At 44.9% G+C, this 27,192-nt stretch overlaps 2 protein-coding genes across 2 annotated transcripts in view; both read right to left on the bottom strand.

The window, feature by feature from the left end:
- The window catches only part of NUDT3 (nudix hydrolase 3), a 56,651-nt gene extending 55,723 nt beyond the window's left edge, over window positions 1–928 (bottom strand). The window contains exon 1 of the mRNA XM_029242989.1: window positions 552–928. Coding sequence (XP_029098822.1) covers window positions 552–650 — 99 coding nt within the window. The 5' untranslated portion in view covers window positions 651–928. The remainder of the gene's footprint in view (window positions 1–551) is intronic.
- Window positions 929–20,308: 19,380 nt separating this feature from the next.
- On the bottom strand, window positions 20,309–26,104 carry LOC114907390 (40S ribosomal protein S10). The gene is made up of 6 exons (XM_029242987.1): window positions 26,041–26,104; window positions 25,056–25,205; window positions 24,659–24,830; window positions 23,092–23,169; window positions 21,039–21,094; window positions 20,309–20,403 (listed from the first exon to the last, which is right to left on the bottom strand). The coding sequence occupies exons 2-6, from the start codon at window positions 25,203–25,205 to the stop codon at window positions 20,362–20,364; spliced, it is 498 nt and encodes a 165-aa protein (XP_029098820.1). The 5' UTR covers window positions 26,041–26,104; the 3' UTR covers window positions 20,309–20,361.
- Between the last annotated feature and the right edge of the window lie 1,088 nt (window positions 26,105–27,192).

Below are 27,192 nucleotides of genomic sequence, written 5' to 3'. Positions count from 1 at the left end.
CTTTGGCTTTTGCACAACGCCCTAAATCTTCCTAAGACACCCCCACTCCGCCTCACAGACGCACATAATCCCTCGGCAAACCCCCAACCTGCCAATGAAGTGGACTCTTTCTCTGTCACAAAGGGCCGGCCCGCGCCTCGTGCACGGAGGCCTCTACACACATGTGCTGGGCTGACAAGTGCGGAGCTGCCCTTTCTGGATCCAAAGCCGCAGGCCTGGACCGAAAGCCACACGCTCTTCCCACCCACTGCCTTCTACCCGCCGCCACTCTCCGCAGTGACAGGCGGCCCGCTCCGAAGTGCCCCAGCCGCCCGCCCGCCCGGCCCGTGCCGCATGGCCACGATCAGACCCACTTCCCCTCCGCCCACCGTCCTCTTTCCTTCCTCCTCTTCCTCGCCTCAGGAAATTCCGTCGGAACTTCATTGGGGCCGAGAGGAGCGGCCCAACCCGGGGCCCGGGCAAACCCTCTCCAGCGGCCGCGCCCCCCGCGCCTCGGCCCAAGGCGGCCACCGACCCCGGGGACCCCAGGCCCGCCCGGCCCGGCGCCTCACCTCCTCCTCACTCTCGCTACGGAAACATAGGCACGCGGCCCGCTTCTTGTAGCCGTCGCCGTCATAGGTGCGGGTCTGGTTCGACTTGAGCTTCATCATCCTCCGGGCCCGGGTGGGGGTGAGGTGCGGGTCGCTGGAGTCGAGGGTGGGGAGTCCGCTCCAGACGGCCGCGCGCGCGCGCGCCCCCGGCTCGGCCAAGGGAAGCAGGGAAGGGGTGCCGCTTCTCAGCTACACGGCTCCGCCGCTGGCCCGCCGCGGCCGCCTCATTTCCCCCAGCCCAGGCCCCGCGCCGTCGCCGCTGTCACGGCTGCCGTCGCCGCTGCCGCCACGGCCGCCGCCCCCTCTGCCACCGCCACCCCGGACGACGACTGCGTCGCCATCTTGGGCGCGCTGCGTCAGGGGCGTAAAGTCGCGCCGGCCTGCCGGACGGCCGCGCGCTCGCAGCGCAGGCCGCGTTCGGGAATCGCGCCCTCCCATTCCGCGCAGCGTAAACGAGCGTATGGAATGAGAGGGCCGCGCGACTGGAGGTGGCTTTTACGCCAATAGCGTAGAGCTGGGGACGGTGAGGCGCGCTTGAAGACAGCCGGGGCAGAAGGGTGCAGGGCCGCCCAGCTCCGCTGAGGAGGGAGAAGCGAGGATTTGCCCAGGGTCACGGCGCCCGGGCCTTGGCTTTGCCCATCCATTTGGGGTGAGGGGGAAGGTCTAGAGGTAAAGGTGGGATGCAGTTAAACGCAACGGAGAGCGCAACCTGAGATGCCTGGATTAAGCACTGCAGGGAAACGGGGCGGTGGCGGGGGGGTGTGCATTGACATCCAGAAGCTCTGGACGTCTTATGGGCTGGGGCATGTAGTACATTGAAAGAACAGATGTTTATCCTGCATTCCTTTATTGGTGCAAAAAAGCAAATGCTTCCTCTTTAGGTATACAGGAGGGCCAGAAAAGAGTGAGAGAGTCTGTGTGTTTGTACTTGTGTGTATGTGTACACACAATGCAAATCATAAGGCATCATCATTTTGGGCAGTAAAGGAGGAGGATATATTGTGGTGTCAAACAGATTCTCCAGGGAAGGATATACATAGAGCCAGATGCCCTCCAGCAAGGAAAAGGGCGTATGACTCGTGAAAGTTCTCAGCAGCCCAGACCAAACCTAGTACCACGCCGATGCCCTGGACATGCTGAAAATCATATGCAGGATTTGTCTGTGGATTGCTTATTACCCTTTTTTGAATTTGCTTATATTTAGCATAGTCAGAAAAGATCAGGATTTGAAACCAAACAAACCTAGGTTGGAATCTCATTTACATAATTTATTTACCCCTGTAAAATAGAGATAATAAACTCATTTTGCACCTGGCACATAGTACTCACTCTATACATTGTAACTAAAGGCATACCTCAATTTATTGTGCTTTGCTTTGTTTTTTACAAATTGAAGGTCTGTGGCAACCCTACACTAAGCAACTTTTATCCAACTGCAATTTTTCCAACAGTATTTGCTCACTTCTTGTCTCTGTGTCACATTTTGGTAATTCTTGAAATATTTCAAACTTTTTCATTATCCTATGAGCAGTGATCTTTGAAGTTACTACCACAACTTGCTGAAGGCTCAGAAGATGGTTAGCATTTTTTAGTAATGAAGTATTTTAAAACTGATATATACATTTTTTTTAGACATAATGCTATCACACACTTAATAGATTACAGTATAGTATAAACACATGCCATAGGAAACCAAAAATTCCTGTGACCTGCTTTATTGCAATATTTGCTTTATTGCATGGTCTGGAACTGAACCAGCAATATCTTCAAGGTATGCCTGTAATGTTATTGACATTTCACTAAGCCCTTGACACATAAGATATGGAATTTCAGTTAGTTTTAGTCAATCTTCATGCGACAAAATTCCAAAAATCTTGGTCATTTTGCTTGTCTTTCTAGCCTTCTCCTCTGCCATATGTCTCTAATTTAAAAAAAAGAAAGATAAAGCCCAAAGTTCTGATTGTAGAAATACTGTAACATGCCCACTGTCAAAAATTTGAAAAAAACATAGTATTTTAATTTAATTTTATTTATTTTTGGCTGCACTGGGTTTCTGTTACTGCGTGTGGGCTTTCTCTCGTTGAGGCAAGCAGGGGCTTCTCTTCGTTGCAGTGTGCAGGCTTCTCATTGCGGTGGCTTCTCTTGTTGCAGAGCACGGGGTCTAGGCGGGCAGGCTTCAGTAGTTGTGGCTCACGGGATCTAGAGCGCAGGCTCAGTAGTTGTGGTGCACAGGCTTAGTTGCTCCATGGCATGTGGGATCTTCCCGGACCAGGGATCAAACCCATGTCCCCTGAATTTGCAGGCGGATTCTTAACCACTGCACCACGAGGAAGTCCCCATAGTATTTTTTTAATTAAAAAAAACTAACTTATGGGGGGGGATGTGAGGGGAATGACACTTGACTTAAAAAAAACCCTAAATTATGGATATCTTTGAGCACATTCTGTAGAGATTTGTATCCTGCTTTTTTTCTGGTCTTTTCCATGTCATTAAGCGTTTTTTTTAAAATACCATTTCTAATTACTACCCAATAGTCCATAGTTCATCCATAGGGATGAACCATCAATTTTACCATTTCCCTCCTGTTAGAAGCTTAGGTTGTATCCTCTGTTTCATTAGAACAGCAACAAACATCCCTGCACATAAATTCTTGTCTCTGACTCAGATAGTTCCTCAAGATAATTTCCCAGAGGCGGATAAGGGGGGTAGGAACACACTTATGGCTCTTGCTGCTTTTCGTCAAAGGCTTCCCAGAAAACTTGTATGAGTACAATTAAACCAGTGGCTACAGAGCTGCACCATACCGTCTGCCACTTTCATAAGGTAGACAGCAGAATTGCAAATGGCATTCCAGGTTTCAGCACACCACAGTAAAGATAATAAGCAAGTTAAATTGTCACATCTTTGAAGGCAGGCACTGTGTCTCATTTACCTGGATATCTCCACCTCCTAGCACAGGGCTTTGTCCAAAATAAGAGCTCAGTAAATGTTGATTGACTAGATGGATGGAGGTTTTCTGTTGGTTTCTAATTCCTTCTCCACCTTTTGTGGGCCTCTTTAGTTGCAAGAACTCACTAGATTGCTCCCAGATCCTTAATAGCAATAATTAATTTTTCTTCATTCAGGAAACATTAACCAGGACTTCCCTGGTGGCGCAGTGGTTAAGAATCCTCCTGCCAATGCAGGGGACACAGGTTCGAGCCCTGGTCCAGGAAGGTTCCACATGCCGTGGAGCAACTAAGCCTGTGTGCCACAACTACTGAGCCCTCACGCCACAACTACTGAAGCCTGTGCACCTAGAGTCCGTCCTCTGCAACAAGAGAAGCCATTGCAATGAGAAGCTCGCGCACCGCAACGAAGACCCAGTGCAGCCAAAAATAAAATAAATTAATTTAAAAAAAAAAAAGGAAACATTAACCAAAGAATTGCACCCTTTCCTGGAAGATAATGGGTAAATACTAGATTTAAATTCATAAAATAATTGTACTTATTAACATTATTCCAGTTAAATTCTTCTCTGAAAGTCCTATAAGAAAAAATTAATATGTAAAATGTTGCCTGTTTCACTATGACCATAGTAAAGAGTATGGTAACTCTTCAGGTGCCTAAGCCAGAAAGCTGGGAGTCAATATATCTCCTACCTTCCATCCCATTGATAATAAACTCCAATGCTTCTGCCTTCTGGACGTCCTCAACCCCTTCCCTCTTTGCCCTCTGCCATTACTTCATTAGGACTCTCGCTCTTGCTTAAACAGTGTTCTTCTTGGCTCCCATCCAGCCCTGTTCAGCCCCATTCACCCACTGCAGCAAGAGGAATCCTTCCCAAATGAAGATCTGAGTAAGTCATGGCCTTGATTAAACACCTACATTTGCAAGCCGCGCAGTGCGGCCAAAAAATAAACAAAATAAGGAAAAAAAAGTCTATTTTGGGGAATTCCTTGGTGGTCCAGTGGTTAGGATTCCACGCTTCCACTGCAGGGGACATGGGTTCTATCCCTGTTCGGGGAAATAAGATCCCTCAAGCCATGTGGCAAGGCCAAAAAAAACCAAACAAACAAAAAAAGAAACACCTACAGTTGCTCCTCAGTGATCTGAAGAAGATAAAATCCAAATTCTACCAGGAAATACAAGACCCTGCAAGAGCTGGCCCCGGCCGACCTTACTCTATAGTCATTCTGAACTACCTGTGGTTTCTTTTTTTTTTTTTGAACTAACTATGGTTTCTTGAACCTCCAGACAGCCTTGCAAGTTTTTGAACATGCTTTCTTGCTGTCTGGAGGACTCGTCTTCCAAAACCCTCACACATTCCATTGTCCCTCTACTCCCACCCAGAGACCAAATTATATTTATTTACATTCTTCAGAATGCGGGTTAAAAGCCCTCCTAACTGCCTTTATGCTTCCTACTGGCCTAGGTTTGTCCTGCTTTGTTACATTATTTGTCACATACTGTTGTCATTGTTTTCTTGCCAATCTCATATTTCAGATTTCTTGAAGGCAGGGTCTGTGTCTCACCTATCATTGCTTATCTTGCTCAGCAGTTATCCCAGGACCTCACACAGACACATCTCAAAAAAAAAACAAAATTTTTAATGGAAGAACAGCTGTTGCTCTTCTAGAACCTGACCTTTAGTAGAGAGCTCAATCACTTGCCCAGTATGGAATGACACTCACCTGTCTACAGGAATATCCCCTATGACACACCTAAAATCAGTCTTCTGAATGAAGATCACACAGCATTCTCCTGATTACACATTTTGGAGATCATCTGTAGCAACTTTTTAGAGCCAATCCTGGATGAAATGGCAAATAAAACAGAAAACTGGTTTTCACAGGTTCCTTACTCCACCCTGCTCCCTTAACATGCCTCTCACTCCTCCCGCCTCCCAGGACTACCATGTCCATCCCATTAAGTCCCCCAGGAGCACCTTCTGTTTCTGATCTTTGCTTTTGTATTTGTTACCATTTGCTCCCCAAAACGTAGTAGCTTAAAACATGAATCATTTCTAATTTCTCATGGTTTCTATGGGGTAAGAATCCCGGAGTGGCTTGGCTGAGTGGTTCTGGTGTGGTGTCTCTCAGATGTTGGCTGGGGCTGCAGTCATCTGAAGGCGTGACTGGAGTAGGAGGATCCAATTCTGGTTGGAAGTCCACCTTTCTGTGTGGACTTCTCCATCGGGCTGCTTGAGCATCCTCATGCCATGGTGGCTGGATTCCTCCCAAAAAGAACAGTACAATATCCCAAGACTGAACTGCAATGCCTTCTATGACCTACCCTTGAAAGTCACACTTTATCGGTTCCATAGCTTTCTACTGATCACGTTAAGTCAGCCTGACTCAATGTGGGAGGGGGTTACACAAAGACACGAATAGCAGGATGCAAGGATCGTTGGGGGCCATATGAGAAGCTACCTACCACAACTTTAATAAAAGTTGCCTGGGCTTCCCTGGTGGTGCAGTGGTTGAGAGTCCGCCTGCCGATGCAGGGGACATGGGTTCGTGCCCCGGTCCGGGAAGATCCCACATGCCGCGGAGTGGCTGGGCCCATGAACCATGGCCACTGAGCCTGCACGTCCGGAGCCTGTGCTCCGCAACGGGAGAGGCCACAACAGTGAGAGGCTCAAGTACCGCAACAACAACAAAAAAAGTTGCCTGACCTGTAATTCATTCATTCATTGCCCATATGTCCCAGACAGTATACTTAACAGCGGGAAAGGAGATAATTCTTGAGAAGTGGCTACGCTTCCTTAGGTGATAATGGGTGCTAATAGATTTAAATCAAATAAATTAATCCTAACAAATATGTCATTCTACTAAAAATGTTCAATTTTCTAAAAGTCCTGTAGGGTAAAGCTCTAATAAATATATTTCAAGCTCCACATTAGGCCTGAGGGTAAATTTTTTAATAGAGCTAGGGAATCAAACATGCTTACTCATCCCTTCCATGGGGCTAGTCACAAGTTTTGGCCCATGCCTCCACCTACTTTGACGTCACTACATTTACCTCTATGTGGTTCTAGCCCTTCTCACCTGACAAGGATTTTTTTCCTGTCTGCTTCAGAAATGGAATACCATCAGAGGTAGAGACATTTCAAGAAAACCTAACAATTGGGACTTTCCTGGTGGTCCAGTGGTTAAGACTCTGCCCTTCCACTGCAGGGGGCAAGGGTTCAATCCCTGGTCAGGGAAGTAAGATCCCTCATGCCGCAGGGCAACTAAGCCTGCACACCACAACTACAGAGCCCTTGCACCACATGCTGCAACAGAAGATCCTGCATGCCGCAACAAAGACCCGATGCAGCCAAAAGTAAATAAATAAATAGTTTTAAAAAATTAGCATCAAAACCCCCCCCCCAAAAATAGACATCATCAAAATTTAAAACTTCTGCTTGTCAAAGGACATCATTAAGAAAATAATAAACAAGACATCATATATAAAAAACAAATGACTGTTATCCAAGATGTATTTTTATATTTATAGAAATCAACAATAAAACAAAAAACACCCCAATTTTTAAAAATGGAAAATATAATTGAACAGATGCTTCACAAAATAAGACAAAAATGCCCAACAAGCACATAGAAAAATGTTTAAGATCATTATTTGGTAACTATAAATTAAAACTACAATGAGATACAATGTCACACTCATTAGAATGAATAAAATGAAAAAGACTTACAACAGCAAATGTTGACTATGCTGTGGAGCAAATGAAACTCTGATACAATGGTTGTGTGCTGGTTGTACAATGAAACACCACTCCAAAGAACCTTTTGGAAAATTCTTATTAAGTTAGGCAGATCTAGCCTATGACCCAGCAATTCCACTCCTAAGTATTTACCCAACAGAAGTTAAGACAAATGTTCACAAAAACTTAACAAAAGAATGTTTACAACAGCCTTATTCATAATAACCCCAAGCTGGAAGTTGCCCAAATGTCAAAAGGAAAATAGATAAATAATGGTATATTTGTGCAATGGAATACTACTCAACAATAAATTAAATTACTGATATGTGCAACAATATGGATAAATTCCAAAAACGTTATAAGTGAAAGAAGCTAGTCATTTTGAAAAGTGTATACTATAGAAATACAGTTCTAGGGCTTCCCTGGTGGCGCAGTGGTTGAGAGTCTGCCTGCCGATGCAGGGGACACGGGTTTGTGCCCCAGTCTGGGAAGATCCCACATGCCGCGGAGCAGCTGGGTCCGTGAGCCATGGCCGCTGAGCCTGCGTGTCCGGAGCCTGTGCTCCGCAACGGGAGAGGCCACAACAGTGAGAGGCCCGCGTACGCAAAAAAAAAAAAAGAAATACAGTTCTATAAAATCTAAATACAGACCAAACAAATCTGTGGTGATAGTAATCTGACAGTGGTTGTAGGAATGCTGGGGAAGGAATTGGCTGGAAAAGGACAGGAAAAAACATCCCAGGGGGATAAAAATGTTTTATCTCCTGTTTTAGGCAGTGATTATATAGGAGTATGCAACTGTCAAAACTCAATGAACTGAATATCTAAAATCTGTGCATTTTTATTGTATATTCATTACATTTTAATTTAAAGGGCTAAAAATCAATGATTTTTAATATCCTAGAAGAAAACAATTAGAAAATAAAATTAAAAAAAAAAAAACAATTCCATTTAAAATACCATTAGAATACTCCGGAATAAATTTAACAAAAGATTTTGCACTAAAAATTACAAAACACTGTTGAGACAGATTGAAGAATATCTAAATGAATGGCGAGATATACCATGTTAATGGATTGAAAGACTTGAGCACGTTAAGAAGTTAATTCTCCCCAAATTGATCTGTATATTCAAAGCAATCCCAATCAAAGTCATGTCCACGTTGTAATCCTTAGAATCTATGAATACATCACCTTTCACAGAAAAGGGGACTTTGCAGATGTGATTAAGTTAAGGATCTTGAGATGGGGATATTAATCTGCATTACCTGGGTGGGCCCAATGTAATCATATGGGTCCTTATAAGGGAAAGAGGGAGACAGGAGAGTCAGAGACAGACAAAAAGATGTGATGACAGAAGTAGAGGTCAGAGGGAGAGAGATTTAAAGATGGTGGCTTTAAGATGTTGGAAGGGGACTTCCCTGGTGGCACAGTGGTTAACAATCCGCCTGCCAATGCAGGGGACACGGGTTCGATCCCTGGTCAGGGAAGATCCCAAACGCCGTGGAGCTACTGAGCTTGCGCACCACAACTACTGAAGCCCGAGCACTCTAGGGCCTGCGTGCCACAACTACTGAGCCCATGTGCTGCAACTACTGAAGCCCGTGTGCCTAGAGCCCATGCTCTGCAACAAGAGAAGCCACCGCAATAAGAAGTCTGTGCACCACAACGAAGAGTAGGCCCTGCTTGCCACAACTAGAGAAAGCCCGCGTGCAGCAACGAAGACCCAACACAGCCAAAAATAAATTTAAAAATTAAAAAAGAAAAAAAGATGTTGGAAGGGGTCATGGAATGCTGGTAGCTTCCAGAAGCTGGAGAAGGCAAGAAAAGAGATTCTCCCCAAAGCAGCAAGAGGAACACAGCCCTGCTGACCCATTTAGGACTTCTGACCCCTAGAACAGTAAGATAATAAATTTGTGTTGTTTTAGGCCACTAAATGTGTGTGAATTTGTTACAGCAGCAATAGGAAACTAACACACGTAGCAAAAATGAAAACATGTCCACAAAAGGACCTGTACAAAATGTACATAGCTGCTTTATTCGTAACAGCCAAACAACACAGAACTCCATCTGTGATAGGGGGTGCATTAACTGGGAAGACACATAAGAGAATTTTATGGGAAAGTGAAATATTCTGCATCCGGATAAGGGTGTCAGTGCCCTCCAGGTCAAAACCAAGCATATACCTGTAGCTGAACAAGTTGGGATTTTTGCTCCTTACAATGATGGAAAACACATACCATGGAGAAGCATACAGCATCTCAGAAAGGTGGCTTTTAAAATGCCTGAGGTGATTTGGGGGAGGTTTTAAGGAAACAGGGCTTTGTTCTGGATCGGATGCTGTCAGGAAGCAGGGTAACTCTATGACTGGGTATCTTAAAAAATCTTTCCTAGAAGAAGGGAGAACATGACTAAAGACATAACTGGTAGAGAAGCAGTCCCTCATATCATCTGGGAGAGGGGCATGCTTTATATTTCGGTGCTTTGTACAGTTAACTTGTTTTGGTCTGTGCTTAGACAGGATTATAAAGTTTTTTAACTCTGAGTCACAAAGTCACCTTGTCTGATGCTGATGTTTGATGACATTGTTTATATCCAACAGGAGAGTGACATGGCCTCAACTGTGAGTGCCAGGCCAACTTCTAACATGCCAAGGCCTAGCTGTGAGGGTCAGGCCAGTTCCTGGATGTCAGGGACTGCTTTTCTCCTCAGAAAAGTGAGTTACATGGTTGTATCCATTTGTCAAAAGGGTGGAGTTAGGATTTGTGTATTACAAGGTCAGTTGGACCCCGAATGCCTGTATAAAGAAAATCAGACTCTTCAATATACGCAAATCAATCAACGTGATAAACCACATTAACAAACTGAAGGAGAAAATCCATATGGTCATCTCAGTAGATGCAGAGAAAGCTTTTGACAAACTCCAACACCCATTTATGATAAAAACCCTCCAGAAAGTAGGCAGAGAGGGAACTAACCTCAACATAATAAAGGCCATATATGACAAACCCACAGCCAACGTTGTTCTCAATGGTGAAAAACTGAAACCATTTCCACTAATATCAGGAACAAGACAAGGTTGCCCACTCTCACCATTATTATTCAACATAGTTTTGGAAGTTTTAGCCACAGGAATCAGAGAAGAAAAAGAAATAAAAGGAATCCAAATCGGAAAAGAAGTAAAACTGTCATTGTTTGCAGATGACATGATACTATACATAGAGAAACCTAAAGATGCTACCAGAAAACTACTAGAGCTAATTAATGAATTTGGTAAAGTAGCAGGATACAAAATTAATGCACAGAAATCTTTTGCATTCCTATACACTCATGATGAAAAATCTGAAAGAGAAATTAAGGAAACACTCCCATTTACCACTGCCACAAAAAGAATAAAATACCTAGGAATAAACCTACCTAAGGAGACAAAAGACCTGTATGCAGAAAATTATAAGACACTGATAAAAGAAATGAAAGACGATACAAACAGATGGAGAGATATACCATGTTCTTGGATTGGAAGAATCAACATTGTGAAAATGACTATACTACCCAAAACAATCTACAGATTCAATGCAATCCCTATCAAACTACCAATGGCATTTTTCACAGAACTAGAACAAAAAATTTCACAATTTGTATGGAAACACAAAAGACCCCGAATAGCAAAAGCAATCTTGAGAAAAAAAATGCAGCTGGAGGAATCAGGCTCCCTGACTTCAGACTATACTACAAAGCTACAGTAATCAAGACAGTATGGTACTGGCACAAAAACAGAAATATAGATCAATGGAACAGGATAGAAAGCCCAGAGATAAACCCACGCACATATGGTCAACTAATCTATGACAAAGGAGGCAAGGATATACAATGGAGAAAAGACAGTCTCTTCAATAAGTGGTGCTGGGAAAACAGGACAGCTACATGTAAAAGAATGAAATTAGAACACTCCCTAACACCATACACAAAAATAAACTCAAAATGGATTAAAGACCTAAATGTAAGGCCAGACACTATAAAACTCTTAGAGGAAAACATAGGCAGAACACTCTTTGACAGCAAGATCCTTTTTGATCCACCTCCTAGAGTAATGGAAATAAAAACAAAAATAAACAAATGCGACCTAATGAAACTTAAAAGCTTTTGCACAGCAAAGGAAACCATAAGCAAGGTGAAAAGACAACCCTCAGAATGGGAGAAAATATTTGAAAATGAAGCAACCGACAAAGGATTAATCTCCAAAATATACAAGCAGCTCATACAGCTCAATATCGAAAGAACAAACAACCCAATCCAAAAACGGGCAGAAGACCTAAATAGATATTTCTCCAAAGAAGATATACAGATTGCCAACAAACACATGAAAGGATGCTCAACGTCACTAATCATTAGAGAAATGCAAATCAAAACTACAATGAGGTATCATTTCACAACGGTCACAATGGCCACCATCAAAAAATCTACAAACAATAAATGCTGAAGAGGGTGTGGAGATACGGGAACCCTCTTGCACTGTTGGTGGGAATGTAAATTGATACAGCGACTATGGAGAACAGTATGGAGGTTCCTTAAAAATCTAAAAATAGAACTACCATACAACCCAGCAATCCCACTACTGGGCATATACCCTGAGAAAACCATAATTCAAAAAGAGTCATGTACCACAATGTTCACTGAAGCACTATTTACAATAGCCAGGACATGGAAGCAACCTAAGTGTCCGTCGACAGATGAATGGATAAAGAAGATGTGCCACATATATACAATGGAATATTACTCAGCCATAAAAAGAAATGAAAATGAATTATTTGTAATGAGGTGGGTAGACAAACTGTAGTACATCCACATAGTGGAATACTACTCAGCAACAGAAAGGAATAAATTACTTAGTCAGGCAGCATCATGGATGAATCTCAAAACCATATGCTGGGACTTCCCTGGTGGTGCAGTGGTTAAGAATCCGCTTGCCAATGCAGGGGACACGGGTTCGAGCCCTGGTCCAGGAAGATCCCACATGCCGCGGAGTAACTAAGTCCATGAGCCACAACTACTGAGCCTGTGCTTAGAGCCCGCTAGCTACAACTACTGAAGCCTGTGCAACTAGAGCCCGTGCTCCGCAACAAGAGAAGCCTCTGCAGTAAGAAGCATGCACTACAACGAAGAGCCCCCACTCGCTGCAACTAGAGAAAGTCTGCGCACAGCAATGAAGACCCAGCGCAGCTAAACAATAATAAATAAATTAATTAAAAACAAAAAACCGTATGCTGAGCGAAAGAAGTCAGACACAAAAGAGGACATACTGGAACTTCCCTGGTGGTCCAGTGGGTAAGACTCCACACTCCCAGTGCAGGAGGCCTGGGTTCGATCTCTGGTCAGGGAACTAGATCCCACATGCATGCTGCAACTAAGAGTTCGCATGCCACAACTAAGAGCCCGCATGCCGCAGGAAGATATTGCCTGTCGCAACTAAGGCCCGGCACAGCCAAAATAAATAAGTAAAGAAATAGGGGGGAAAAAAGGACATACTGTATGGTTCCAGTTTTCTGATATTCTGGAAAAGGCAAAACTATGGAGACTAAGAACCCTGATTGTCAGAGTGCTGACCACACAGGGGCAACATAGGGGACCTTTTTTAGGGTGATGGAAAAGTTCCATAGCTTTGCTGTGGCAGTGGTTACACGCCTATATGTTTATCAAAACTGAGAACTGGGCTTTGCTGGTGGCGCAGTGGTTGAGAGTCCGCCTGCCGATACAGGGGACACGGGTTCGTGTCCCAGTCCGGGAAGATCCCACATGCCGCGGAGCGGCTGGGCCCGTGAGCCATGGCCGCTGAGTCTGTGCGTCCGGGGCCTGTGCTCCACAACGGGAGAGGCCACAACGGTGACAGGCCCGCGTACCGCAAAAAACAAAAAAAACCAAAAAAACAATCAAGTTAGGGGTAAGAGGGCAGTGGGTATAGGGATTGATGTAACAAGAGTGGCAGAATGTTGATGACTGTTGAAGCCCGGTGGTGGATATATGGTGGTTTAATACACTCTTATGTTTACCTTATATATGCTTGAAATTTTCCATAATATATGTATTTTTTTAACAGAAGGGGAAATCTGCGATGGAGGCCAAGATGTCAGAGTCATTTGACTGTTCATCCCTCCCTCCCCTCCCTCGTACACTCTTTGCACATTAATGATCTGATGACCCTATATTCTCAAACTGACCTCCTGCTTCTCATGCACTTAAATAAACTAGAACAATTTACTTTGACATTTCTTGCTGGTACTCTTCAGAATTTTTTAATGTCATTTGATTTGTGGCTTTTACAAGTTTTGCCCCATTTTGAGGTCTCTTTATTCCCTCAGCTTGGGTATCCTCTCCCATTTAATATTTATTTTTAAAGATGCCTTTCTCCTCACAATGGCCTCTTTGATATGTCAGTAAACCATGCAGGGCTTATTTTTCAAGTGGCTGTTCTTTTGGATTTGTGCCATGCATTTATCACGGGCTTCCAATAAAGCACTTTTAATAGAAATGGGCTCCAGGCTTTCTATGGGCTGTAACTTTTTAAACAATTCCTTTCATTTCTCTCCCCTTAATGCCCTCATTCTGTCCTAGTTTCCCTTTCTAAAACTGAGCAATCAAATGATGGACTTCCCCCCCTCCCCATTCCCGTTAGCAGGCTGAATGTGTATTGTGGTCACTATTGGCTGAGTGGTTTACCCATGACCACTCAGTGCCCCAGTGTGGTCACTGCACAGACCCAGATTCAGTCTACAATTTCCTGCAGTGGGGATTCAAGTGTTTGCCAAGCATCCAGCACTCCTGGCTACATCAGTCCTCACCTTTATATTGTTAATTGGCTTACTATCAATCTACAGGATAAAATCCCAACTCTCACACCTATTAGACTGGCTAAAATAATAAGACTTAACAGACCAAGTACCCATGAAGATGAAAACAATTGAAACTCATGCTATTGGCAGAAAATGTAAAATGTAAGACGCTGTACTCCCGATGCAGGAGGCCCAGGTTCGATACCGGGTCAGGGAACTAGATCTCACATGCATGCTGTAACTGAGAAGTCCACATGCCACAAATGAGACGTCTGCATGCCGCAACTAAGCATCTACATGCCGCAAGGAAGATCACTTTAGAAAACTTTCCACTTTGGAAAAGTTTGGCCATTCCTCAAAATGTTACAGAATTACTATATGACCCATATAGTAATATATACTTAGGAACTCCATTCCTAAGTATATACCCAAGAGAAGTGAAAATACATGTCCACACAAATGAACGTGAATGTTCATAGTAGCATTAGTCACAATAGCCCAAAACAGGAAGCAACCCAAATGCTCACTAACAGATAAATGGATTAAAAATTGTGCTATATCCATACAATGGAATACTACTTAGCAATAAAAAGGAACTTGATACATGCAATGATTCTGATGAATCTCAAAACGATGTTGCTAAGAAGCCAGTCTATAAAAGGGTGCCTACTGTATAATTCCATTTTTATAAAACTCTAGAAAACGCAAACTAACCTATACTGACAGAAAGCAGATCAGGCACAAAGCCTGGGGATGGGGTGAGGGATTACCAATCATTGTCTTGATTCCATGGGCTTATACATGTCAAAATTTATCAGACTGTACACGCTAAATACAGGCATATCTCGTTTTACAGCGTTTCACAGATACTGCGTTTTTTTACAAATTGAAGGTTTGTGGCAACCCTGCGTCAAGCAAATCTATCAGCGCCATTTTTCCAAACAGCATTTGCTCGCTTCATGTCTTTGTCACATTTTGTCAATTCTTGCAACATTTCGAACTTTCTTATTATTATTTATTATGGTGCTCTGTGATCAGTGATCTTTGATGTTACTACTATGACTCACTAAAGGCTCAGATGATGGTTAGCATTTCTTAGCAATAAAGCTTTTTTAAATTTTTTAAATTAAAAAAAGAATTTTTTTGGCTGCGTTGGGTCTTCGTTGCTGCCCATGGGCTTTCTCTAGTTGCAGCGAGCAGGGGCTACTCTGCATTGTGGTGCACGGGCTTCTCATTGCAGTGGCTTCTCTTGTCATGAAGCACGGGCTATAGGCATGCGGGCTTCAGGAGCTGTGGCACACGGGCTCGGCAGTTGTGGCTCGCGGGCTCTAGAGCACAGGCTCAGTAGTTGTGGTGCACGGGCTTAGTTGCTCCGCGGCATGTGGGATCTTCCCGGACCAGGGCTCAAACCTGTGTGCCCTGCATTGGCAGGAGGATTCTTAAACACTGCTCCACGAGGGAAGTCCCAAGCATTTTTAAATTAAGATATGTACATTGTTTTTTAGACACAATGCTATTGCACACTTAATAGCATATCATAACTTTCATATACACTGCAAAACCAAAAAATTCGTGTGACTCATTTTATTGCAATATTCACTTTATTGCAGTGGTCTAGAACTGAACCTGCAATATCTCTGAAGTATGTCTGTATATGTATTTTATTACATGTCAATTATACCTCAACAAAGCTGAAAGAAAGTAAGTAAAAGAATAAAAATAATACAAACTCCTAGAATTGGGGAAGGGAGCCCCAGGCTGCTTCTCCAGTTACTCTGTGAGACATCACCTGGGCCAGCCTCATGCTACTTTAGTTCAAACTGTAAGATTCAGCTCAGAAGGTCATAGTGGCCCACTACGGGAGGACTTCCTCCTGATAATGTTTGCTTCCCTCATCCCCAGAAGTCACCAGTTAAATTCCAACCATAGCCACTGGACCACTTACCACTTGGTGTATGTTTCTAGGTCTGTCTCCCCAACTCTGGCAGAATCTCCACGGTCAGGATGTGTCACAGTCACTTTTGCATTCCCAATTTAGGCTCCTGCAGAGATTTTTGTTTTCCCCACCAGTGTTCTTTCTACAGAAGGGGGAGGCTTCTCAGAGATAACTCCCTCCAGGACATCATTCATGCAGTGAACAATTACAAAGGAGCTACTGGATAACCAACAAGGACCTTCTGTATAGCACAGGGAACTCTGCTCAATATTATGTAACAACCTAAATGGGAAATTGTATAACTGGATCACTTTGTTGTACACCTGAAACTATCACAACATTGTTAATCGACTATACTCCAATATAAAATAATAAAAAGTTAAAAAAAAGAAGACTAGGGACTTCCCTGGTGGTCCAGTGGGTAAGACTCCACGCTCCCAATGCAGGGGGCCTGGGTTCAATCCCTGCATCGGGGAAATAGATCCCACATGCATGGTGCAACTAAGAGTTCGCATGCCGCAACTAAAGATCCCCTGTGCTGCAACTAAGACCCTGCACAGCCAAAATAAATAAATAAATAAATATTTTTAAAAAAGGAGCTACTACCTATGAGACTCTGAGCTAGGCCGCTGGAGCGAGGCTCAGTGTTAGAGAGAAAATGGACCAGTGTCCAAACAGTTCCCACCCAGCCTGCGAGAGCTGAGACGTCACGGGCACGCACGGGAGGAACCCCTAGCCAGGCTTTGCAGTCAGGTGGGTTCCGTCAGGAAAGGCTTCTCAGAGGAGATATTTAATCTGAAGAATGAACAAGAGCCCCGAGTAGGTGGGGGTGGGAGAGTTTCCCCACATGTGTAACACCACATGCAAAAAAACCTGAAGTTGAGAAAGGGCGTCAGTGTAGCTGGATTCTGGAACTTGGAGCCTTATTTTGGTAGGCAGATGAAACTGTTAGGCCATGCATGGAGCCTGGCATTCGTCTAGATTCTAGAAGACTCTAGAAGGCAACATGGAACTTTGGAAGGATTTTAAGATGAGGAGTAGCTTGTTCACATCTGTTTCTGAAAAATAACTGTGGTGAGGTGGGGACAGTAGTTGAAATCAAGGCAAAGCTAGAGGCAGGGGACCTCTTAGGAGGGCACTGCACTGGCTCTGGGGAAGTTCATGGTGGCACGAGGCAAGGTGGAGGACAGAGGACCAGGTCAGAAGGATGTCTTACACTCCTGCCCCGACACCCAGCCTAGTCACCTACCTGCCAGCAGACCCCCGCTTCCCTCCATAACATGCTGAGACTTTGCCCTGAAAGCCCAACCTTTCAAAAGGCCATCTCTCACCTCAGTCACTGATCCATCCTCTGAGAGCCAAGAGTGCTTTACGTTCATTGAAAACTTGGGCAAACCTGGTGCCAGGACAGGTTAAACCAGGTCTGCTTCATCTGTGGGCTTTGAAACAATTGCCCTAGTTAGCGCTATCAGCAAGATTCCTTTCTCCCATCTCATTTCTCCCAGGTCTAAGAACTGATAAATCCATTTTGAGGCTCAGCATCAAAGCAGATGTGGTGGGAGCCCATGACCCTGCATTGCTGTGCGGCTACCACAGGCTGCATTCCCAAAGCTTGGAGAACAGTCTGGGCACAGGCATGCCTCTTGTCTTTTAGTTCTCACTGAACAGGCCTGGCTTCTGGAGACAAGGGTAGGGATGGGGAATTCCTAGGACCCACACTGCGCTGCTGGAGGCCTGGTCAGGCACTCGTGGAGGGAGGGTCCAAGTGGGCCCTCACGTCTTCAGGACTAGAGGATGTATCCTTCTCAAAAACATCTTTGTCTCCCAGCACCTAACGTAGGCATATGGTAGCTGCTTCTCAAAGGTCTATTAAATTAATCAAACCAAAATCTGGACTTCTAAAGAACCAGGGCACTCGGCCCCACCAAGAGACTTAAAGCTGTTATTGGCACTCCCTGTAAGGGGACCGTATTTTTCAGGGAAAGGGGATTTGTGTCCATATAGGGAAGTTTGTATTAGTAAAATGTACCTTCAGCTGTCAGCTTCCAAAATCCCTTTAAAATCCTTTGGAGCCTGTTTTTTGGTGGTAGTGGTGGTGGGGATTAGCTGGTGAGCCATATATGGGGCTGGTGTGCAGATGCCAGGCTTTCATGGGCCTCGAAACCAACCCTGGAAAAGAGGCCAAAACTTCTCCAAAGCTTTCGCCCAGTGATGGATGTGCCCATGCAGGTGGTCAGGGGGACCTCTCTCTGCCCCTCGGACTCCACCCACCCCAAGTGACTTTCTCAGGCATTCGTAATAGCAAACATTTGTTTTTCCCAAACTCATTAAAAAAAAAAAAGCCTTAATTTTTGACATCTGCTTCATAACCTCACAGACACCACCTGACAGTTTTATTTTTCCAATCAAACCTCTTCAAGACACTGACTGGTCTCACCCCTCCCCTGCTCTACATCCCCACCTCTGGGTCACTTCAGCCTTCATTCACTGCCCCTGCCCTGCATTTCCTTTCACTCTAGACTAAGAATTTGCCAATTGTAGAGCTTTGGTTTTGCCTTCCTAACTGGACAGTTAGGTCCTTAAAGGCAAATTTCAAGCCTTCTGTTTCCCAGAGCATTTATCAGCATTGATCCCCAAGGAGCTAGTCAATGATTATTGATTGGCAGGGGCCATTCAATTTACCAAGGTAGGGGGAGGGAGGGGGGCTGACAGGCAGCAAGAACCACCTCCATCTGTATATTTTTATCCGTAGGCTCTGACTCTACTTTGTAGATTCCTTGGGTTTTCCCAGAGTCCATGGGTAATCTTGGAGAACACATTCTGCAACTAATTTAAATCACGAGGGAAAAGTTTGGCAAAGAGCCGTAGCTGAAAAAGTGACATTTTAGGGCTAGAAAATCACCAAGGCTAGAGAGGAAACCCATCTGCTCACTTGCTGGCCTCGGTGGGAAACAGTAAAGCTGAGAGCTAACATTTCACAGTAGAATCCAGGTTAAACAATCACAAGGCATGTGAACACGGGCAAACCACTTGACATCACTTGAGCCAGCAGAAAAATTGGATATAAAGCAATCTTTGGCAAGGCAGCCAAGGCTGCTCTGAAACAGCTTCCCCCAACACCACCTCCTTCTGCCAAAGCAAGCTTCTACTCATTGGCAGTTCAGAATACAAAGCTCACCTCCCAGGACTAAGTGGAAGTGCACATTCAGGGCTGCTGTCCGCTGCCACCTTGTGGTCTAAATTACAACAGCCGGTCAGGACTGAAATAGGTGGTTACCAGTGCAAAACCACCTGTGCAGTTTAGGATTTTTATCAGTTATCAGTTTCACCTGGTTAATTATCCGCCTTCTCCATACAATGCTTGGCCCATAGTACCCCACAAATTATTCCCAAGTCCCCATACCCCTTAAGAGCCACTTCTATTAGTTATCCATCTTGCTGGCTTTCCTTACCTTGGTGGGCCTGCTGGTTGACCCAGAGTTGCTGCCTCAAAAGCTTTGACCTCTGAGCAGGAAATGCAGATTTACTGCAACCATCAGCAGCCCAGGTTTGACCTGCAAGTCAAAGTTGGTATCTCAGCCAGCAAAGTTGCCTGCAGGCTTGTGCCCCTGGACTCTTACTGGGCTGCACCTTCAAGGCTCACTTCCTGGCACTGCACCAGGCAGGTGGTGTTTCCAGTGCAGGCCCACAGAAATGGTCCCATCAAACCCCTCTGGATACTTACATGACACTTGGCCCCACCAAGAGAAAAACTAACACACTGTTCTTGCCCATGCACTCATGTCGTATGCCGGCTCATCACTGACAAACCCCAGGAAAATGGGACAGTGGATTTCCTATTTTCAAGGAGCCCTGGTATAGCAAGACCTCCAGTTGTCTAGTATTCCTGGCGGGAGGCTGGGCAGTCCCTTTAGGGTGTTTTTGTGCAATGTTTTCTCCCTGATTCTTGAAAACCCTGAGCTTTGAAGATTAATAATTCCAGGTCCAGAATAGCAACTGAGCCAGCATGGCTGGTGTGGTAAAGACGCCCAGCTTTCCAACCACCTCCCAGAACGGTTAACCACACTGGACAGGACCCCAGAGGGAGGCTTATGCTGGAGCAAAGAGGGTCCAGGTCAAAGCCAAGTACTGCAGCTCTAACAGCAACAAGTGATGTCACCCTGGATAAGGACAACACCCAAAACCAATCCGCTCTTACCCCACTTAACACTCTGATCCTTAAACCAGTCCTGTTCAGGCTACATAACGCACAAAACAGGGTACACAAGATTAATTTTTTCTGGCTACACGTTTATTCAACACAAAACAATCTCTTCCAAACTTTACTGAGGTGGCTGACCACGTCCACGACCAAATCCGCCTCTCTGCAAGAGAAAGCACATGACATCAGCATAAGTGGTATGCCGGGCAGCAGGCCTCATCATCACTGGAGAGGTCCCCATATGTAAGGGCTCAGAGAACCCAGCCCTGCCTCTTACAGGCTCTGGGGCCACATTCACCTCCTAGGCCCATTTCCTGCTGCCCAGGACAGCTGCTGTCCCAACAGTGATACACCATCCCCGGGGTTAATCCTTTACTTGGATTAACTAGTCTCACAACCACCTTGAGATAGCTACTACTTTATAGATGAGGTAACAGGCACAGAGGGGCACCTGCCGAAGATCACACCATCTGGAGTCTAGAGCCTGCTCAATCCCCAGTGTTCAGGTTTCAACCCTGTTTTGGTTCACGAAACTAATCCAGGGAGCCTATGATGGCCATTAATGAACTAGAAAATACCACTATGCCTCATGTAGTATTGATCTGTGAGACATGTTTCAGTAATTTATATATTTACAGATGTTTGCATACTGTGCCTTAATATAAAAACCTATCTGGAATATGTGCTTGGGAAGAGGGGTGGGACCCACCACACTATACTGCATCTCTGGATATGCAGATCCAAAGGGCTGAGACCAGAATAGTGACTGCTTATGAAGAGCAAAAAGGGGATACTTACAAACTGGAATTCGGTTGCTGACCCAGCCCCGGCCTCGGCTTTCTTGTCGGCACCAGCTGGAATGAGAAACACCGATTTAGATTCATCATATGATCTGATCCACTACAGAACAAGGACAAGTCACCCAACCCAATCTTGCAAGAAAAGCCATGTCAGCAAAGGTACCATGAAGTACAAGTAAATTACAACCTGCAGTGGGGAGACATCTTCTGAGCCACCTCTGCCCCATCCCTCTCTGGGGGCAGCCTTCCTTAAGTCACCTTACAAAACTCACAGCCCAAACTATTGCCTCCTCCAGGAAGGCTGCCTTGACCATGAAGTCTGGATTATGTGCACTTCCTATATGGCACTTCCCATCACTGAGCTACTTCCATGCTTCAGACCAGCACCTAGCTCAGAGGGAGCTCAATGAAGGGGGAACTAAGAGGTGAAGGGCCCACAGAAGCAAAAAGCAACTTTATTATGACCAAGGGAAAGTGGCAAACAAGATGAAAGATCTAGTGCTGCTCCGTCCTATATGTCAGCCACTAGCCCAAATCGAGATGTGTGCAAACTACCCATCAGATTTCAAGACTTAAGAGAATGCAAAATATCTCATTAATGTTTATACAGGTTACATATTAAAATAACATTTCAAAATACCCTGGGATTAAAAAAAATTAACATCCACATAAACCATTTCTATTTGCTTTAAATGTGACGACTAGGAAATTTTACAATTCACATTTGAGGGACAGGGCTAATAGTCAGTGCGGTTTCAGTAAATCTTATTCAAATCGGAGCCCCCCTTTGGCCCATTTCTGACCACACCCACCACAGGCTCCTGTCTGCTCACCCCCTGGCCCTTTGACCAGAGCCACAGTATCCTCCCCAACTCCGTACCTTTGTTCATGCCGATCTCTCCCTGAAATGCTCACTCCCCCACCCTCAACTTGGGGACCAACTGTCACATCCTCTGGCTGACTCCTTGTGTGGTTTGACTTCTAATAAAAGCGATGACGAACTTTCTCTGAACTGAGAGCCTGTTTGCTGGAGGAAATCTTTCTTACTACTATCCTATAAGCTATTTAGGTTAATCGCTCACTTCTCACACCTGAAGAATCAGGCACCACAAGTAGGAGGCAAGAGCAGTGAAAGTTAGTAAAAATTCCCTTTACACCTTTCTTTATATCACAATTAACTGCTTCTGCAGCAAGGACAGAGTCTCTTTAAAACAAATTGAATGGCTCCCCACCTTATTCCAGAGTAAAATCCCAAGTCATACCATGGCCCATAGAACTATGAGACCTACATCCTTATCTGACTCTCCCATTATCTTCTGTTTAGACAAGTCAGGTGCCTTCCCCATAGGACCTTTGCCTGTAATGCTCTTCCCCCAGGTAGCCTCACCTCCTGCAAATGTTTGCTTCAATCTCACTTCGACAGAACTTTCCCTAAAAATCCAATTGGAAGCTGCACACCCCGCACCCCCATAGCACCCACGATGGACATGATATATACTTATTTTTGTTTATCCACCCCCTACTACTAAAATGCAAGTTCAACAAGAGAAGGGCCTTTTGTCTCTCATGTACACTACTAGCCCCCCAGTTCCTAGAATCATGTCTGGCATACCACAGGCACTCAGTATATATCTGTTGAATGAACAGACGTCTGTTGTTCCCATCAGTGCAAACATGTGCTATTTAAAAACAAGATTTTGCACTATTTTTGCAATAAAAAAGCAACAAAGGTGATGTGAGTGGGCCCTGCCCTCAAGCACAACACAGGAACACAACTACAAAACAAAGAAAGCATGTTGCTTTCCTAAAAGTCTTCAGTTTTGCTCTAAAGGTCTTCAACTAAAGTCTTCGGTGTCCCCAGCTCAAAGGGCTTTCCTTCTAATCCCCATCCCTGCATAAGACAAGAAGTACAAAGGACTCCAGCTGGAGATGATCCGAGATGAAACGAAGGATCTTTACTGGTTACCTTGGCATCTACAAGGGCCGAGCCCCAGCCAGAGTAGAATCCCAAGATTCTACCTCAATACCCAGATACAGGTGATGCTACTCACAGGGCACAGCGCTTCGTCTGTAGGTGTCTCTGTCGGCTTCCCCTCTTGTGAGTCTTGCAGGTCGCTCTCCTTCCAGACCTACACAAATTAAACCACAGTATGAACACAGGGCAACGTGGGAACTCTGTTCCCTTCAGGCCAAAAGAACGAACTGCTCTCCATTCTCACTGGGCAACACTTAGTTATGATGGGTTAATGGGGACAGGAACTCCTACACCCACAACAGTCAGGTAGAAACCTGCCATCGCTGACGTTTTGGCTCCTCTAAGACCTAGGAAAACGCACATCTTAATTAAAATGTCGTACACCTGCAAAAAGTTTGCTTTCTTCTGTATTTCTCAGCATAAACACACATTTTCCAATTCCTTGGCAAATTAAGAAATCCAGCCATTTCTACAAACATTTGAATAGCCAAAACTTTGAACCTGACCCATCTCTGAAATGGAAAACTTCCTGTGCAAACAGGAAAGGAGGCACCATAAGCTGCAAGCCCCACCTCCAATATAAGTATATAAATACAGAGGCCACTGAGAATCCTCTAGCTCCTCCTCGCGTCTCACTAGGCTGTGGGATAACATTCTCATGAACACTGAAAGGTTAATCTAGTATTCTCTCTACCTTGTTATGCTGGAAAATTACCTATAGAGTTCATGATTTGAAAATGGACTTTTTTAGATTGAATCTGTAGTAAGTGGCCAAAGTAAATAAACGCCAGGCCCCACCTATGGCAAACTGGAATCTGTGTGGGAACAAACAATGGCATTGGCAACACTCCCATGCCCCCAAAGATTCCAAGATGCAGTGAAGAACCTTTGCTCTAAAGACATGTAATCCTGCCTAACCACCTAGGGAGCTTTCATAAAAAATGCAGATTCCTGAGCTCCATGAAGTGCCATTCCAGGGAACCTGACAGTCTGATTATCATCTGTTTTTAGGAATCTCTGCATCTCACCTCATCAAACTCACAAACTGCTCTTTCTACAGAGTTCCAGTGACAAATTTTTTCAAAACCTAAGGAAAAGGAACCATAGCCCTGAAAAATGCCAACTGTAAGCCAACAATGACCTCGAGTCAGAAGGTAATTCCCCACACACAGACCCCTTGCACACTGCTAATATACACACACGCACTCTCTACATCCATTCTCCCCTATCTGTCGTGATTATTTCTGCTCCCACTGCCAAGAAACTCTAGACAACTCTTCATTTATTTCACATGGTAAACAGCTTTGCTTTGGACTTCTTGGGGGGGATAAGCACCTCGCTCTACTGGAAAAATTTCAGGAGAAAATTTCAGTAATACTCTATCACATTTATCTTGCCACAGAATAATATCCTGTGTTTAATACCATTTCTAGGGATTGCCTAAAGACCTGAGTCCGGTTCCATTAAAGGTTCTAGGACTTGACCTAGGTCTTGCGTGTCAGAGTCCCTCAAGAGCTGATTCCAATGTTATATTACTAAGACCACCTCCATGCCCCACACAAAAAAACCCACTGTTTCACCTCTCTCCCCAGAAAGAGCAACTTCAGAGAATGCCTTCTCTGTGCATTATGTGGGCACTATACCTTTGGGCCGCGGCCTGCCAGTCTCAGGACGACTGCGGCGCAGGGTGGCAGGCACGATTTCAGGGGGCAGGTGAAGGTAATCCCGGAGATACTGGATACCCTCGTTGGTTAGGTACCAGTAGAAATGTCTCCAGGCAAACTGTTCCTTCACGTAGCCTCGTGATTTGAGAGACTGTAAGACAGAAAACCACGGTTAAGACATAACTAGAGGCTAGAAAAGCAGTGCAAATGGGAAGCTCAACTTCACAGTAGACAAATTTTCACAGTGTATCTACCTCACAGCCCTTCAAGGCAGCAAGCAGCTCTGGCTGTCCTGACTTCTCCTTGGAATTTGCCTTGAACACCAGTGGAAAATCCCTCCATCTGCCCCAGCAGCCACCCCCCCCACCCCCGCTACCTGCATGGCCTTCATGACATGAAGATTGGGCACATTCTTGTCTGCCAGCTCGGGGTGCTTAGGCATGTGGACGTCCTTCTTGGCCACCATCACTCCCTCCTTAAAAAGGAGTTCATAAATGGCGATCCGGTTCTTCTTAGGCATCAACATCTGCAGGAAGGAAGCGATTATCAAGAGCATTTTTGAGCAGTGTGGCCACGGGCCAGTAACCCAGTTCATCACCCCCAAAGACCACACACACACACACACACATCACTGTCCAATGGACTGAAATCTCAAACACACCATGAAAAACAAGAATTCAAACTCCGCTAACTTAAGTCCAACAGTGACTAGTTCCTTCCCCCACCCTCGAAAACACGATTCAGCTGAGAAATTGCCAGGACGTTAAAATAAAACGATGGAGGTACATACTCGCTGCAAGACTTTCACACTCACAACAAAGGTATAAAACGGGAAGCAGACCCTGTACGCTCGGACTATTTGGGGACCCTCAGCAACAGTACCTAATGCGGAATGGGCGCGGCGGTACCTTCAGGTGCGCGGGAATGACCCAGAGGAAAGCCCTCGATTCATAACAGGCCGCTGACCCCAAACCAAAGGGCTGAAACCTTCACAGCCTACCACTCTTCTCCCAAACTGAACTTCCATGACCAGGCAAAGAGGCAACTCAGGGTGCGGGGTTCTGCCCCGAAAAACAACGTGCAAGTGGAGCAGTCTCCCTAGCCTCGCCCGGATCTTCCCCGCCACGCAGGAGCTTCATCTTCCTCTCCCCTCCGCCTTCCACTATCGGGACGCCAATCTTCGCCTGCCAGGGCCCCACTACCCAGCGAAGTGCGGCCCTGGCTCCTCTCATTGCTCAGAAATGGACGTGAGGGGAGCGGGAGCGAGCAGCCTCCGCCACAACCCCGGGGAGGAGCAACGACTACGGCGGCGAGAAAGCCAGGATGGGGGCCGATGGAACCCGAACTCCAGAGGAACTAACCGCGACGGCTGCTGGGCCCGGGGCCGGAGCTGGAAAGGAAGGAGTATGTGCGGCGCGGCGTCTCTTCCGGGCTGCCGTGCCCCGCCCCCTGTCAGGACCCGCGCGCTGCCTGAGGTGGCCTCGGCGGTGCCTGAGGGACTGGCGTCTCCGGGCGACCGCGAACCCTGGCTGCCTTGAGGACGAACGCACGTGGAAACCGCCGCTGGGGGCTTCTGACACTGCGTGCTTTATCAATAAATGGTCAGTTTTATTGCGTGGGTAGGCCCTTTAGAAAGCCGTTACGTGTTTCTTTTGTTTCCCGTCGGTAACTTAACTTATTATTATGTAAATAATATATGGTCTTTGGGGGGGGGAAGAGAAACCAGACGGAATAATAATAACTGCAATAATAATAATAAAAGAATAAAAATAGAATCCCATCAACCGAAGGATCGCTATTAACATTTTGGTATATATTCTTACAAACTCAAAGGAAGTGTATTTTTTAACAAAAGTGGGATGTTTTGTATGTACGTTATGGTATGATGTTTGGAAACCTGCTTTTTTCATTTACTAATACATCATGAATCTCTTCTTGTTAATTAATACCTTCAATTGTAATGACTACGTAGTAGTCCGCTGATGGATGGTTTAATCAACACTCTATGACTGGATATATATTTTCGAATTTTTTCACTATTATAACTAACGATGCCACACACCTGCACACTTCTCAAATATTTTCCTTAGGACAAAGTCCTGGCAGTGTAATTGTTGAGTAACAAAGTACACATTTTTAGGTTTTTGACACATGCCACATTGACTTCTGGAAGGCGTTATCAATTACATTCTGGTCAGCTGTTATCAACAAGGCTCACTTCCTCATTATTAACCCTGCCGACATTGGACATTCATTTTTCTCAGTCTGATAGATAAGAAATATTAATCTCATTGCTCTTTTGATTTGCTTTTCTTGATTACTTCTGTGGTTAAATAGTTTTTCTTTTTAGGCATTTGTGTTCCTTCTTTTATAAATTCACTTCCATTATCTGTTGTCCTATTAAGTTTTTTCTTATTAATTTGAAATTACTCTATGTATTAAAGCTATTAACCCTTTGTCACATATTTTTCAAGAATTTCTCCCAGTTTTTTTTTCATTTGTTCAATTTAAAT

This window comes from Monodon monoceros, unplaced genomic scaffold, assembly GCF_005190385.1.
Source record: "Monodon monoceros isolate NGI ecotype Baffin Bay Population unplaced genomic scaffold, NGI_Narwhal_1 Super_Scaffold_3, whole genome shotgun sequence".
NCBI lineage: Eukaryota > Metazoa > Chordata > Mammalia > Artiodactyla > Monodontidae > Monodon > Monodon monoceros.
The sequence above is the reverse complement of the archived record's forward strand: the minus strand, read 5'-3'. Positions and strand labels throughout refer to the sequence as shown.